This window comes from Cydia strobilella, chromosome 24 (assembly GCF_947568885.1).
Source record: "Cydia strobilella chromosome 24, ilCydStro3.1, whole genome shotgun sequence".
NCBI lineage: Eukaryota > Metazoa > Arthropoda > Insecta > Lepidoptera > Tortricidae > Cydia > Cydia strobilella.
In genome coordinates this window covers 514,306-531,139 of record NC_086064.1, presented here as the reverse complement: position 1 = coordinate 531,139, position 16,834 = coordinate 514,306, and the positions used below count along the sequence as shown (strand labels likewise).

Genomic DNA, 16,834 nt, shown 5'->3' with positions numbered 1-16,834 from the left:
ACAAATACTAAAAAACAGAATAATATAATTATTTCAATGGGGCTCCCATACAACAAACGTGATTTTTTTGCTGTTTTTTTCCGTAATGGTACGGAACCCTTCGTGCGCGAGTCAGACTCGCACTTGGCCGGTTTTATTCAACGCTTCTGCGAAATATTTACAAGTATATATTTTTATTAGTAAACGTATGTTTCATTACCATTATTGACATATGTCATAGCTAAATCATAGAGGCAACGTGCCTTATCTCTGCTTCAGAACAAAAGAGTTGCTCATTAAGTATTTTATAGGATTTTCTTTAAGTACAGCCAAAGATAGATATAACTCCGTAATAGATGGATACAGTCTAAGGAAAAAACGTGCCTCGAAAATCACGAAAATTTGATTCTCGATCAGATGGCGCCACTAGAAAAAATCATTTATCCATATTTAAATACATTTTATCGTATTTTTATAAATATTTATTTTTAGTTTTAAAGTGTGTCGACAGATGGCAGTGAATTTACTGGGGTTACAAAATTTAATATGACAGTACCGCTCTAGTATAAGTTACTCTATGGTACAGCTATTGTAATAATTATCTGGAATTTTAGGTATTTATGGCTACGTAATTCCAAAGTCTTGAACATATTATTTTACCAGTAACAGGAAGATACTTACAAAAATGCTTTAATAACCAAGATAATATCTCGGTAAAAAAGACAAATTATAGGTACATATATATATATATATTACTTGCATCTATTATATTAAGGTATAAATCGCCATACAACACGTACAAAATACGCCAAACTGTCTTGCTTCTGGAACACACTTGGAATAGAGCATTTTTAAATCTCTCTCTTAAATACACTTTTATGAAAACCAAGGTCCAAGTCTGAGATAGATGTCATATAGGTCATTTATTATCATCATTCTAGCCTTCAGTCGCCCACTGCTGATCATAGGCCTCTCTTCGTGTACGCCACTTATCCCGGTCCTGGCCCCGTAGACAACATGCCAATCGCGGTCAAATGTCACACTAATATGGAAGAGCGATAAAGAGACACAAAGCGATTCGATGGCGAAGCGATAGCGATTGTCACCTTGGCTAGGCCGCCTGGGCTAGTCTCATCCAAAAGTGTCCCGCGATTTTTCGAACGTCATCCACCCAACGAGCCAACGGACGCCAGGCGCTTCTTTCATCCGAAAGCGGCCACCAATCTGTCAACATTTTGCTCCACCTGCCATCACTCTGCCTGGCAACATGTCCCGCCCAACTCCATTTAAGCTTGGTAATAGGTTATATACAGGACCGGGATCAGTGGCGAACTGTCGTGTTGGAGGCCAAGACACACTTTGGGTCGCTGCGCCAGAGGAGTAAGTAAGTAATAGGTAATATAGGTACTAAAGAAAAAGTGACAAAGCCCTCCAGTGTAGTGGCCGAGGCCGGCTTTTTGGTCGGGAGATCTAGTGGTCAACGTTAGCTGCGTAAACTGAAGCTTGTTCGACTCCTGGTTTTTCTGACCTAAAACGTTTATAATTTATATAAAGTAGTGTGACTACTGACAAAACACAAATCTAAAAATATGTAATAAAATAATTGCTAAAGCGCCCTCCACACTCGTGCGCGAATCGCGGCGCGAAGCCGCGAACGCGAGTATGGAGTCAAGTTCGCAGATCTGCGAAATCGACTCCGCGATTCGCGCACGAGTGTGGAGGGAGCTTAAGGTCCAAGGAAGGTATTTCAAAAGATCTAACATATTCGTCTTCCGCAGCTTGCCGCAAAGACCAGCGGCCCGCGCCGCTCGACGCGGCGGCCATCATGAAAGAAAAGAGCAAAAACGCTGCTCGCTCCCGAAGAGAGAAAGAGAACGCAGAGTTCCTCGAGCTGGCTAAACTGCTCCCACTCCCGGCAGCCATTACGTCACAGCTGGACAAGGCTTCCGTCATCAGACTGACCACCAGCTACTTGAAGATGCGCCAGGTCTTTCCAGATGGTAAGTTTCTAGAGTCTACTGGTGGCCATGATGAAAGAAAGAGTAAGAATGATACGCTCCTGAAGAGAGAAAGAAAACGCACAGTTCCTCGAGCTAGCCAAGCTCCTCCCACTTCCGGCCGCCATTACGTCACAGCTGGACAAAGCATCCGTCATCAGACTGACTACAAACTACTTGAAGATGCGACAAGTCTTCCTAGATGGTAAGTTTCTAAGATAAAGCAGAATTTCTCGAAGTAGTCAAGATATTTTTTCGGTCGCCATTACGCTACAGCTGGATATAGCTTCTAACTTCCCAAACACATACACAATTCTAGGACTAGTTCTTTCTGAGTTGGTTGAATCCTCACTCCAAATACGCTTACAAATTTGTACAACCTATGCCAATATTACAAGAGCATTTTCAACTACAGGTCTGGGTGACGCGTGGGGCGCGTCACCGCCACCACCTCAGCCTCGAGAGCTCTCCATCCGGGAGCTGGGCAGCCATCTGCTCCAGACCCTGGACGGCTTCATCTTCGTGGTGGCGCCCGATGGCAAGATCATGTACATCAGCGAGACGGCGTCAGTACATCTAGGACTTAGTCAGGTCAGTGAAGTAGTGTGAGGGTTTTTCTACCAGAAGCTGGGTATTTGCTTACTCTGAATGGCTTTATTTTGTTGATGCCGTACTGTATAGCAATTGGTGTAGATCTGTCATTGGTCATACTTAGAGCCCAAACAGTTTCCATAAGGGGGGTACTGCGGTAAAGAGTTGAAGATAAAATTAGACTATGTCGTGTATTTCCCTACTAAAAGCTCCATATTTTAACATGCAGTATGGGCCTAAAAAGCCACTGCAACTAGGTGACAGACGCAGAAGTACTAAAATATGCAATAATATACTGTACTTAAACAATGTCTCTTGCTGTATTCAAAAATCTACTTACTTATATGTATACTCGTATGTTTATTTACTTTTAATTGTGTGAAAGTAGGCTTCATAACGTTTTTGTAACACCCTACTCTTTTTTGATTAAATGCTTTGTTTCCGCTACCCCAAGGTTGTCTGGAAGAAATCGCTCTTTAGCGATAAGACCGCCTGTTGTCTGCCTCTGTCTTTAATCGTTTCTCTAATTGTTTCTCTTTAAGCTGTATCTTTTACTGAGGTGTGCCAATAATAAGTATTTTATCTGTCTATCTATCTAATGTCTAAATAAAAATCTTGAATTCAGGTGGAGCTGACTGGCAACTCAATATACGAGTACATCCACCAAAACGACCACGAGGAGATGACCGCTGTGCTTAGCTTACAGCACCCACACTCTTACCTCGGACACCAATACCCAAGCCTAGGGTAAGTCTGTTCATCATCATCATCATAATATTTAAGAGAGACTTGTCGGTGGAGCGATTTCCATGCATGTCGGTCCTCTGCCTTCTCCTTGACAGCCTAATAAGTCTGCTAATTAAGTCTGTTACATTGGACTTTCCCTCTCCAGTCTCGGAATTCCTAATTTTAATATACTGATTCTGAAAAATTAAAAATTCTCATGAAATCAGAGCCCTGCCGTCTCCGCTATGGCGACGTCGCCAAACCGCCGCCAGGTTAGTGCTCTGCCATAGGTAGGATCTCAGTATAATTAAATTGACTACCAGCTACTGGCAACGTCGCTATGGTATCCCAGTGCGGCTGGGGACCCTTGAGGCTTTGTGATGTACATAATAAAGTTAATTTGGAATAATTTGTCGCAGGTATCCTGTAGGCGGTACGTGGGGTCCCTCCGTGGACATCGAGTGTGAACGAGCATTTTTCATCAGAATGAAGTGTGTACTGGCAAAACGGAACGCAGGACTTACAACCTCAGGATATAAGGTAACTACTTATCTACTTATAGGTACTTTTTAGGGTTCCGTACCCAAAGGATAAAAACGGGACCCTAATACTAAGACTCCGCTGTCCGTCTGTCCGTCTGTCTGTCACCAGGCTGTATCTCATGAACCGTGATAGCTAGACAGTTGAAATTTTCACAGATGATGTATTTCTGTTGCCGCTATAACAACAAATACTAAAAAGTACGGAACCCGCGGTGCTCGCGACTCGCACTTGGCCGGTTTTTTTTATATTACGTCGGTGACAAACAAGTATACGGCTCGCCTAATGTTAAGCATGCGTAGCCTATGTACGCCTGCAACTCCAAAGGAGTTACATGCGCGTTGCCGACCCTAACACTCCGCACCCTCGTTGAGCTCTGGCAACCTTACTCACCGGCAGGAACACAACACTATGAGTAGGGTCTAGTGTTATTTAGCTGCGGTTTTCTGTAAGGTGGAGGTACTTCCCCAGTTGGGCTCTGCTCTAGATCTGGAATGACATCCGCTGTGCTGTGGTCTACCACACAATGCGATATGACATTCACAGTGCGCATACCTCTTTTACATGTGAAACATTTATTTTGTCGAAATATAATATCTTCGTCTCTGCACTGTTTTGCTATAAAAAAAACCGCAATGCACATTTGTTTGTCTTATTTTTCGTCATTATCGTTGTTGGTTTTTTAAAAGATACAATTTTTACTTTGTCGACCGCTATTGTAATAAAATTATATCAAAAGCGAAACTAAGCCTATCTTCATTGGCGTGAATGATGTCTCCAACCCATACCTACATGACACGTATAACTCTAATTATTTATTCCAATAAAGCTAAGGTAAAATAAACCTTAAACCTTTAGCAATAAGATTGTTAATGCCTATACCAAGCCACCCTAGTTAGTGTCGTGCGATGTTAATAAGCTCTCGCATTGTTTGTATAATCGAGCATCCTGTATAATTAGGTGGTTGAAGAGCAGCCTGTATAATTTTCGCGCCGAAAATTATGTATTATGTATGTATGTCTATTTGTGCCATTTTCAACCAAAAGGGTACTTATTGTCGCTTGTCAGTAAGGCGCTATTTCCATATAGCTTCAGTTAGAAATCAACCTTATCAACAAGCGACAATGTGGTACCTTTTGGTTGATAACTTCACATTTAGTTTGTGTTGGTATCTCTCAATCTGAATTGATACTCGCGGTATTTCCGGACAGCAGAGAGCAGAGAGCCGGAGAGCAGGGCTCGGAACCGGTATTTTTTAATAACCCCGAAATAGCCCAATATTTTGAATTTTTTTATGCTCATTACGTAGGACTGAATCATGTATTTAGGAAACAATTTGGCATTATTAAAACATCCCATTAAAAATGAAATTATAAACAAAAGAACGAAAAAGAACGTAATAATACCGGTATTTTTGTATGGAGCAAATACTGGTTTCCGACCCCTGGGGGAGAGGAGCCTATAACAGGTACCTCACTTAAAGCGGATAGGCGCTGTTCTATTGCGAAATCAAAGCGAACTGAGACTGTATAAACCGTGCTAAGTCCCATCGACAACCACAACTGCTGAGCGGCATCTCCTGGGAATTTATATAGGTATAGCCAGGGGAACGAGATTGCTTTGAAATGACCCACAACCTACAAACAATCTACATGAAATATCAGCTCCAATATATATAGGTTTGACGTCTTCAGATGTTAGATGACCGGTTTTTTTTTATTATTATTATTTATTCTATATTAAAATCTTACATTACATCAGACAGAAAAGTGCCGTGAAACCCTATCGGGTTTGTATCGACACTGCATTCGTGGATACATTTTACATTTAAACATTGTTGTGGTACATAGGAAAAACAAAAATTATATAAAGTTAAAAATGAGATTACCTAATTACAATAAGAGTTATCGGCGGGTAAAACAAAACAAAACAAAACAAAACAAAAGGATAAGGTTAAGGAGCCGAATCACTGTTCGCGATAAAAAAACCGACCAAGTGCGAGTCGGACTCGCCCACCGAGGGTTCCGTACTTTTTAGTATTTGTTGTTATAGCGGCAACAGAAATACATCATCTGTGAAAATTTCAACTGTCTAGCTATCACGGTTCATGAGATACAGCCTGGTGACAGACAGACGGACAGACGGACAGCGGAGTCTTAGTATTAGGGTCCCGTTTTTACCATTTGGGTACGGAGCCCTAAAAAAATAAAAGCCTCAGTGCTCAGGGTCAGAATCGAACCAGCACTTACCCAAGTATCTTTTCCAGGTGATCCACTGCTCCGGGTACCTGCGCGCGCGTCGCTTCGGCGAGGGCGCGGCGCCGCTCGGCCTCGTCGCCGTCGGACACTCCCTACCGCCATCTGCCGTCACGGAACTCAAACTACACTCCAACATGTTCATGTTTAGAGCCAGTTTGGATATGCGACTCATATTCCTCGATGCCAGGTTAGTTTATGTTTAACTCGGACTAGTGGATGTTGGACACTGCCTACCGCCATCTGCAGTGACGGAGCTCAAACTACACTCCAACATGTTTGGACATGCGACTCATATTCCTCGATGCCAGGTTAGTTTATATGTTTAACTCGGACTAGTGGATGTTGGACGCTCCCTAGCTCCCTACCGCCATCTGCAGTGACGGAGCTCAAACTACACTCCAACATGTTTGGACATGCGACTCATTTTCCTCGATGCCAGGTTAGTTTATATGTTTAACTCGGACTAGTGGATGTTGGACACTCCCTAGCTCCCTACCGCCATCTGCAGTGACGGAGCTCAAACTACACTCCAACATGTTTGGACATGCGACTCATATTCCTCGATGCCCGGTTAGTTTGAACTTTATGTCTAGCGTGGTAGACTATAATGTCTAAAGTCAACTGTAGGATACTCCCTACCGCCACCTGTCATCACGGAGCTCAAACTACATAGCATAGCAAAAGCTGTGTATTAGACCAAACACAATATTAGACCATAGAGTCTATCTTTGATTAGACTTTAACACATTCGCTCCGACATCGGGTCGATTTGACCCGGTACAACAACACACCACAGATCATACAGGGGGGGGGGGGGGGGGGGTATACAGGGTCGCTAAAAATAAGTACATTCCCGTTGCCAGGGAGGTTTTGGGATTATACTGAGCAACTTTTGCTACTATAAGCGAAGTTATAGTTATAGGCTTATAGGCGAACCCCACGTCTTTCCCTGCGAGGACATTTGGTGCGTTCGGTGTTTTAGTTTTGATTCTCAGTGACAAGTTGATTATTGGTACAAGGTTAATAAAATTCATCTGTGACAGAGGAATTTGAGATTTGAGGTAAATTAACAAAAATAAGAATTTACACACACAACATAACTTTTGTCCATATTTGTACATCGTTTTCATAACTAAAATCATTAGGAAAATTGAGCTTGAAAAAACTTGAACTAGATATGTTTGATAACAAACTAACCACTAACATAAGCTAGCGTACAAAACATAATTTTCAAACACTTATCCCTTCTCTATGTTGTTATTGTTTATTTTTATTAGTTAAGTTAAACGTCCCGCTGACGCCATTAGCGAGTGATTTAAGCGGCACTAACGCGTGCGCCGGCGCAAACCGATTACACGCACTAGCGATGTTACATGTCACCACGTGCTCTTTCTTATGCGAGGAGTGAGGACTTACCTACTGACAGTGACATTCCTAAGTGATCATCAGTGAATCTTCTTTTCTTGATGGACTTGAGGGCGGTGTTGCCCGTAGCCAATGTCACGTAAAAGGGTAGGAACAAAATAAATGCTCTTAGAGCACGACGCTGTTCGGTGGTTGTTGTAGTTGTCTCGTAAAACCGATAGCTGGATTTTACGAGAAGCACGTGGACTACCGGCCGTTGACTCCAAAATGGTGGTTAAACACGCTTTGAGATTAATTCTCCATTCACTGTACACTACCACATTAGATTATTGTATAATAAAGCTATCGATATTTACACTTTAAACAATATTAATGAGCAAAAAACAAAGGAATTAATCAAGATGGCGTTCGAACCGGAAGTCCATCAGTGATTCTTATGTATGTGCAATAAGCTTTATGAATAAATAAATAAACGGTCAGTTTAGGTTTTTTTTTTTTAGTTTAGTTTATTTAGAACACAAACAGATGGATTTGAAGTACAAACTTAACATACTTAAGAAACAGACCTGGAGGTTCATTATTAAGTGCATAATGTTACCATACACACTGAACAGCAGAGATAAAAAGAAGATCAAAGAAAAACATGAGCCATACCTACCTAGGTAGGTAGGACAACCGGAAAGTTACATTTATACATTTACTTATTTATATCATCTAGTTAGGTGGTTATATTATACTTGTAGTGGAAGGTTAATATATCGTATAAATATGGCTTGGTTTATACTATAACGCCATTATTAAAGTTGTTAAAAGCATTGGCAAGACTTCAGAATCGATGCTTGGTCCGGCACTGGCCGTGGAAAACCGTTCCGGGAACCGGCTACAATACCGGCAACCTGATCCGCTCCCTACTGCACTCACATTTGAAAAAAAAAATACATTTCTTTAGTGCCAGAATATAATAAATAATAAATAGGCCTTTGTCATCTGTGTCAGATGTTTCAAGCAGCATCGCGGTTACGAGTTTTACGACACTTGCGTTCGTGGCTGTAAAGCCCTATACGAGAGAGGATCCCTCGGCCACACACGCAGCAGGTGTATGCTCCCCCAGGTGGGCGGGGGTTGGAGGCCTGCTCGTGGCGCCTCGTGCGTTTCTCTTTTAGTAAGGAGAACCAGGCATCGTCGTGCTTGGATTGACCATCATGAATAACACGACGCCACATGGGTCGGTCTTCAGCCAGTTTCTGCCATTGGTTGCATGGGATGTTAAAGGCAACCATGTCACGTTTCACGCCAGAATATATTACAATAAAAATAATTATTTAGGATTAAAATTAGCATACTAATCACATACTTATCATGAGTTCACTTTTTCTCATGATCTCTATTCCAAATACTGATATAGCAGATCGATTTGCCAATAGTACTTACTACCCAATACACTTGCAAGTTGCAACACCAGAGCTAGGGGTTGTAAGTGCGTTTCCGGCCATTAAGATGGGAGTACGCTCTTGTCTTGAAGGTTTCAAGATCGTATTGAAAAGTATCTATTTAAAATGGAAGCGAAGTAGCGGGCACCTACACCCCAAGCCAAAAGTATGGAAACAACGTTGTTTTCTTTAATATCTCATGTTTCTATCTTTGTTGTATATATTTGTAAACTAAGACTTACATTAGGCAAACCCAAAAGATTAAAAATACACGCTTAATATAAAAACATCCTAAAATATTGTCAAAAAGCTAAAAAAATAAAATAGGAAAAAGTTACATAATTATACCTACCGTTTAATTACATGACAAAATGTTGAATTGGCAACTATCACAGCCAGAGTAATTTACTTTTAAAATGTTCTATTATAATTTTTACCAAATTGTCAATGAGTAGTATAAAATCCATCGCTTAAAAGATCACACTTTTCTATTGAAATACTTTTGGCCTGGGGTGTACATATTATTAAATTAAATTCACGGAGATACAGACATACATAAGTTATTCAAGTCGAGTGTGGAGCGCGCCTTCCCTTTAGGCCTTTATTGGTTCACGCCAATCAGCGTCGTCGTTTCGCAGAAACAGACATACATACAGCCTTTACGGGATTTATATGAGGCCCGTTGACGAAATAAAAATAACGTTGATAGCAAACAAGCGTACCGTCGGCCTTCTGGAAAGCGGTCACCGCACCCTACGGACGCCTGAAAGCCCAGAGCCTCCAATCTTTCGTTCTTTACATGTGTGTGTATTTCCTGCGATTCACCTAAGCTCGGCCGATTTTCACCGTCCCATAGAAACGTTTCGTTCTCATTATAAAACTACGTGTTGGATTGTAATGAAACTTTGCACATACAATGATATGAGGTATATCTAGGTCTGTAATTAGTTTATATAGCTCTAAAAAAACGAAATAGAGCAAAAACAAGTTTTGTATGAAAAATTTAAATTCGCTGTATTTTTGTTTACTATTGCATTTGAAGCTACATAAACTAATTACAGACCTAGATATACTTTATCCTATTGTAAATACAAAGTTTCGGAGCAATCTAGCTAGTCGTTTTATAATGAGAGCGTAACTACGTTTGTATGGAGAACCGAGCTTGCCGGGGACCCTTAAATTGCGCGTTTATGCCAGCGAAAAGTACAGTCGCCATCAGATATATCGGAGCGGCTAAGGCGCTCACAAATATCTGAACACGCCTCTATGAGGGCTATCGTTTTTTTGCTTACCAGTTGGCGCCTCTGTTGATGGTGGTCCAAAACCCTAAAGAACAGCTGTCAGTCATTGAAGTGACAAGTGACATTTGAAATTTCGAACTATGGAAAAGACCACCATCTACACTAGCGCCCCTAGCGGCGAATTCATACGCGTTAGCCCTCATTGTCAACGCGTTAGAGTGCGTGTTCAGATATTGTGAACACCTCGGCAGCTTCGATATATCTGATGACGACTGTACCTAGAGTCGGACCAAACACTCTTGGTATTTGCAAAGTGTGACAATGTCATAATTCATGTCAAATTTCTATGAAAGTATGACGATTAAACACCCCCTCACTTTGTTTTGTTCAAGTCAGTGTAAATTAAATTAAATCATTTTTATTTTGACCAAGTAGGATAAATTATAACAAGCAACACAAATTAAAATATGATTATTTATTATTTAGTATAAATAAAATAAAACTATGAAAACGGATTATATCGCGTATATTGAATTTATAATACATCCCGACGTTTCGAACTCTTTACAGCGTTCGTGGTCAACGGGTTTCAGTTTTATTTCATGAGTATCTATCGCGGTAACCGAAGACAATATTAGTATAAATAAGTTTTAAATAAACATAGAACAATAAATTATAAATAAGTTTATAGATTTTATTTATTTTATTTGTTATTATATTTTATTTTATAATTTATGTGTGTGTTTTGTAAATTGTAATTGTATGTCACTAACCTTAATTAATTTTAAGTTTTGTTGTACTTATTAACACTATATGGATCAAAAAGATTCGAAATAAATAATTGAATTGAATTGATAAATAATAACGCAAACTAGGTATAAGCATAGAGTAACTTATACTAGAGCGGTACTGTCATAGTAAATTTTGTAACCCCAGTAAATCCACTGCCATCTGTCGACACACTTTAAAACTAAAAATGAAGATTTATAAAAATACGATAAAATGTATTTAAATATAGATAAATGATTTTTTTTTATTTGCATTAATTATTTTTATGATTTTGACCCATGTTCTTTCACTGGTATGCGTTAAAATTATAAATAACAAACGAAACAGTAAACGCCCTCTATACGAGAGTAGGCCAAAACTAGTGGCGCCATCTGATCGAGAACCAAATTTCCTGATTTTCGAGGCACGTTTTTCCTTAGACTGTATCCATCTATTACGGAGTTATATCTATCTTTAGTATAAGTAAACTTAAAATAAAGGCCCCTATAAATAAAACACGTCCTCCAACTATAAAATTATATTACAATAAATTACATTAAAATCACTATGAATTATATAAAGTTAGCTTAGCCGTGCCTACCAACCCCACACACCTGACACTACAAAAAACATTGAGTACGTTTCAGAAACTTTTTTTATATCAATTTACATTTTTTTGCGCCTATATCAATTTGCTTTGTATTCTTTATCAATCGGACATCCGACACTCTCAAACAAGCGGCAATTACTCGTACACCCCCACGAGGGGTGGAAAACACCCCGTACAGAACATCCCAAGTGACGGTAGTGTTAAAGGCACATGCTACTTTTGGTTTACGGAAGTAGAATAAATCTTGAACTAACAATGGCGACTAGTAAAAGATAAAGACTGGCAAAAATTGCAGCGTCGCAAAATTGTTGTTATAAATGACGTTACCAAAGAGGATATAATATTATAGAGCGGTACTTAGTAAATTTTGTAACCACAGTAAACTCACTGCCATCTATCGACACACTTTAAAACTAAAAATGGAGATTTATAAAAATACGGTAAAATTATTTAAATATGATTTTTGTTATTTGCATTAATTATTTTTATTATTTTGACCCATGTTCTTTCACTGATATACGTTAAAATTGTTAATTAACAAACGAAACCGTCAACGCCCTCTATACAAGAGTAGGCCAAAGGTAGTAGCGACATCTGATCGAGAATCAAATTTTCGTGATTTTCGAGGCACGTTTTTTCCTTAGACTGTATCCATCTATTACGGAGTTATATCTATCTTTGACGTTACTTAAGAAGGTAGGTATTAGAGCTTTTTCACATTGACCGATCCGATATCGGATGTCGGAAGGAAGTAAGATATAAGATATATGTGTTTCTCTGTATTTATTTATGCCTTTAACAAATCATTATTACTAAAAAATGATAAACAACGCAAAAAGGCGGACAATACAAAAGGCACTCTCCTGCAGCTGTTTTTGTCATAGGCGCCTACCGACATCCAATATCGGTGGGGCGCTTCCGATAAATTCAGCCATGTCGGAGCCCCCCGTCAGCTGACCGATAATATTTGTTTGTGTGCGTATGTGTAGGCATAATGCTTGTTATAGTGTGCGTGGCGCGTCCCCGCGGCGTTACTACGCGGATGTAGGATCCTACATCCGATATCGGATCGAACAATGTGAAAACGCTCTAAGGCAGAAAAATAACAGTTCAGTGAATTAATAGGTATACAGATAGAATAGTACATTGTGCATTAAAGGCGGCAAAGATAGATATAACTCCGTAATAGATGGATACAGTCTAAGGAAAAAACGTGCCTCGAAAATCAAGAAAATTTGATTCTCGATCAGAGGGCGCTACTAGTTTTGGCCTACAGTCGTATAGATGGCGTTGACGGTTTCGTTTGTTATTTAACAATTTTAACGCATATCAGTGAAAGAACATGGGTCAAAATCATAAAAATAATTAATGCAAATAAAAAAAATCATTTATCTATATTTAAATACATTCTATCGTATTTTTATAAATCTTCATTTTTAGTTTTAAAGTGTGTCGACAGATGGCAGTGAATTTACTGGGGTTACAAAATTTACTACGACAGTAACGCTCTAGTATCAGTTACTCTATGAAGGCGGTAAACAAGAATTTAGGAACGAGTGTGAATTGAAGCCCGAAGCCAAAGGCGAGTGCCTTATTGACAAGAGTTCGTAATTCCAATACCGCCCGTCGCACACACAATGTTTTTCATCACACTTGTGAAGAAAAAAAGGAAATAAAAAAACTATTACCGCTGAGTCGAAATTTATGATTTCCGGACAGCTTCGCCTGGCAAGGTGTGATGGAAAAATACATGATGAACGATTGTCATTTTGGATAGGCCCCCAGTCACACTTAAGTGCTTCCCTGTCACACTTACGTACGAATGTACAAGTGCGACAGAGAGGCAACACGTCGAACGTGGTTCGCGGTATGCCCTCAGAGCTTGTTTCACGGGTTGACAGGGTTATTGTTCCACTAGACTTATATTGACCGGGATATAGACCGTGATTACCTTTTGTATTATTTGTGAGCTCCCGATATTTCGACGCAGTTACATGCATCATGTTCACGGGTGACTGAGGATAGCGGGTGGGTGTCAAAGTTGTGTAGACAGCGCTCTGTCTACCCTCATTCTTGCGCGTCGGCTGCGTTCACTTTCAACGTTACCAACGGTCGCATTCACACTTGTTGGTCCGGTCGCGTTCACACTCATTCACAAAAAACTCTAAGGGTTATTGTTGCCTGAGTTAAATTAGATAAGCATAAGATGTATACATGCGTTGTCTTTATTATTTGCATGTCTCTACTGATTTCACATTGCTGTTGTTTGGTTAGTTCGGAATAGTATTCGGGAGTTGGTTGTGCAATCTTATGATTTCGCAAGCTGACATTATTCTAGTAATATACATATAGAAGAACGATTTTTACGTTATCTTTGATGTTACAATCAATACAATTATAATAATAATAATAATAGAGCCTTTTATTCCTTAAGTATACAATTCATTTTACTTATATTTATTTATTTATTTTTAATTTAAGGACCCCTTCTGGGTATAGGCCTCCTCCAACTTTTTCCAATGTGTTCTGTTTTGTGCTTTCTTCATCCCACTTTGTCCAGCTATTGGGACAATATCATCTATCCACCTGGTATTTGGTCTCCCTCTGTGTCTTTTTCCATGAGGTCCCTGCCATTCTGTCACCACTTTGGTCCATCTCTGGTCTTCTAATCTGGCTAAGTGGCCTGCCCACTTCCATTTTAAGGATCTTGAGTGGTCGAGTGCATCTATCACTTTAGTTGTGTTTCTTATTTCTGAGCATCTCTTCTTGTCTCTAAGTTTTATGTTGAGTACACTTCTCTCTATACTCCTTTGACACACCTGGATATTATTCTTTGTCTTTGCGTTGTAGATACAATATCAATACAATTACATACATACAAATCCTTTTTATTACACAATTGATTATATATGTCTAAATTGTGTTCCTATTTTGTTTGTTTTTTTTTTTGGAACTTTGTTCACCGTTTCGCTATCTGAAAGTTGTCTGGAAGAGATCGCTGTTTAGCGATAAGTCCGCCTGTTGTTGTACTTAGTAAGAAACCAATTTGTACACTGTAGGTATCTTTTTTATTTTGTTGTGTGCAATAAAGTATTTGTGACCTCAAAATAATTAAGTAAACAAAAGAAAATTCATATTTTCTAACGACTGACGCGGCCAACCTACATGTAAATAGTACCAAAGAGGATATAATAAGATAGAGCGGTACTGTCATAGTAAATTTTGTAACCGCTGTAAATTCACTGCCATCTATCGACATACTTTAAAACTAAAAATGAAGATTTATAAAAATACGTTAAAATGTATTTAAATATGGATAAATGATTTTTTTATTTGCATTAACTATTTTTATATGTTTCTTTCACTGATATGCGTTAAAATTATAAATAACAAACGAAACCGTCAACGCCCTCTATACGAGAGTAGGCCAAAACTAGTGGTGCCATCTGATCGAGAATCAAATTTTCGTGATTTTTCGAGGCACATTTTTTCCTTAGACCGTATCCATCTATTACGGAGTTATATCTATCTTTGATAGTACCTAGGTATAGGTAACTTTTAACAATACAAAAGCGAACGAACGACGTACATTTTAGCAAATTTTAGTATGTAATTAAACTCTTATTTGTAATATAAATTCACGTTTTTGTTTGCGTAGGCTGAACCCTACAATTCGTTTAAGGGTTAAAGAAGGATTTTGTTTGACGAGTTCAAAGCAGACAACCACAGTAAAAACTACTAAAAATAAAATAAAAAATCCAGGTTATCCCCAGAATGAGTCACAATCAATTGCCCACATACGACCAGTCATCATTCACGTCATCAGCTTGCTGTTGCTGATTGCGCGGAAGACTTTCGCGGCATTTCGCACGTACAAAAATATATTAGACAACTTTTATAATTGTTTTATAAATAATTTGCTGACTGATTATATTCAAGGTTATATCTATATGTAATGGACTTTGGAATGAAACATTAAGGAACAAATAAATATAATTATTGTATCAAAACTTATAAACTAAACGTAACTAAATTATAGTATCCTAAAATACGAATAAGGGGTGCTTTATCTAAACTAAAATAAAAATTCACCCCTCGGTAAGGTGCCGTAGATGCTGCCAGCAATGGAACGCTGACTTTGAAATTATGTTTAAACTTAAATTTTAAGCTGAGCCCATAATCCGCAATTTACGGAGCAGGAACTATTGATTGAATCCCGCACGTCAAGTCTCATCTCCGTTCATCTCTGCCTCAGCTTGACTAAGCCTCTCGGCGAAAGTAGACGCAACCTACATATCTTCTAAGAATATTCGCTTAAAAGTAAATTCAAATTGTCACTCAATATATAAACAAATGATACATTTACAACAACTGTATCGGTTACCGCGAACTGTGACTGTGACACAACTTACAGATAGTGTTTCAAAACTTTACATTTTGTACTAAAGTATAATTTGCCACACGATTGTATTGTTTAAGTAGTCGGTTTAAGGTCGCAAATCTTTGTTGGTAACATAGATTGCCGCACACGAAATAGTGCATTATGAACTTTATTTATTAAAAACTGTAATAGATGTCATATATTAAAGAAAAAGTGACGAAGCCCTCCAGTCACTTTTTCTTGACTAATTGAAAAACACAAATCAAAATATTTAATAAAATAATTTGATTTGTTCCCAAACTTTTTAACTTTATTTATGTCTCTTTCTTAGGTTGTTTATAATATGAATATAAAAGTAAATACAAAAATACATACAAAAACAATACAAAAAAACATATAAACTTATAAAAAACCTAACCTAGGGTGCCGCCGGCAGCGGGCAGAGCCCAAGCTGCCGGTGGTCAGAGCCGCAGATAAAGGAACAGAAAGTATTATAAATTGTTTCTCCTTTCCATATCTCGGGACCATGGGGTCCCGGAGCTATGGGAGGCGTGCGTGGGGCCGAAGCCAACAGCGCAGAGGTCAGGCATTTAAGACAATTTAATCTAAAAGCAAGGAATACACGTGACGGATACCATCTCCGAGCGCACAATATTATGGAGATTATTATTATGATATCACTCGTGTTTTTATAACTAACTGCTGATAATTGTAAGCATGTTGTTTCTCATGTTTTGCTTCACCGGGGAATAATCTGTAAACTACTTACATGATATTTCGTTAATAAGTATAATTAAGTAAGTACCAAAATATTTTTTGGTATCGAGTTTGGAATCTCTTTCCGTTTGACACAACGCTTTAATATGGCTCGGCTGCCTGTGCTGTGTTAGTTTTACATTTATCATTGCAATACGAAATCTATTTAATTAAACACGATTTATTTAGTGT

General features: G+C 38.8%; 1 protein-coding gene across 3 annotated transcripts in view; it reads left to right on the top strand.

Moving 5' to 3' along the window:
* Positions 1 to 16,834, top strand: part of LOC134752285 (single-minded homolog 1) — a 101,546-nt gene that overhangs the window by 77,831 nt on the left and 6,881 nt on the right. For all 3 annotated transcript variants that reach the window (XM_063687944.1, XM_063687943.1, XM_063687942.1), the window contains exons 2-6: positions 1,758 to 1,979; positions 2,392 to 2,567; positions 3,193 to 3,314; positions 3,713 to 3,833; positions 6,100 to 6,278. In XM_063687944.1, the coding sequence (XP_063544014.1) occupies positions 1,805 to 1,979; positions 2,392 to 2,567; positions 3,193 to 3,314; positions 3,713 to 3,833; positions 6,100 to 6,278 (773 nt within the window). In that variant the 5' untranslated portion in view covers positions 1,758 to 1,804. The remainder of the gene's footprint in view (positions 1 to 1,757; positions 1,980 to 2,391; positions 2,568 to 3,192; positions 3,315 to 3,712; positions 3,834 to 6,099; positions 6,279 to 16,834) is intronic.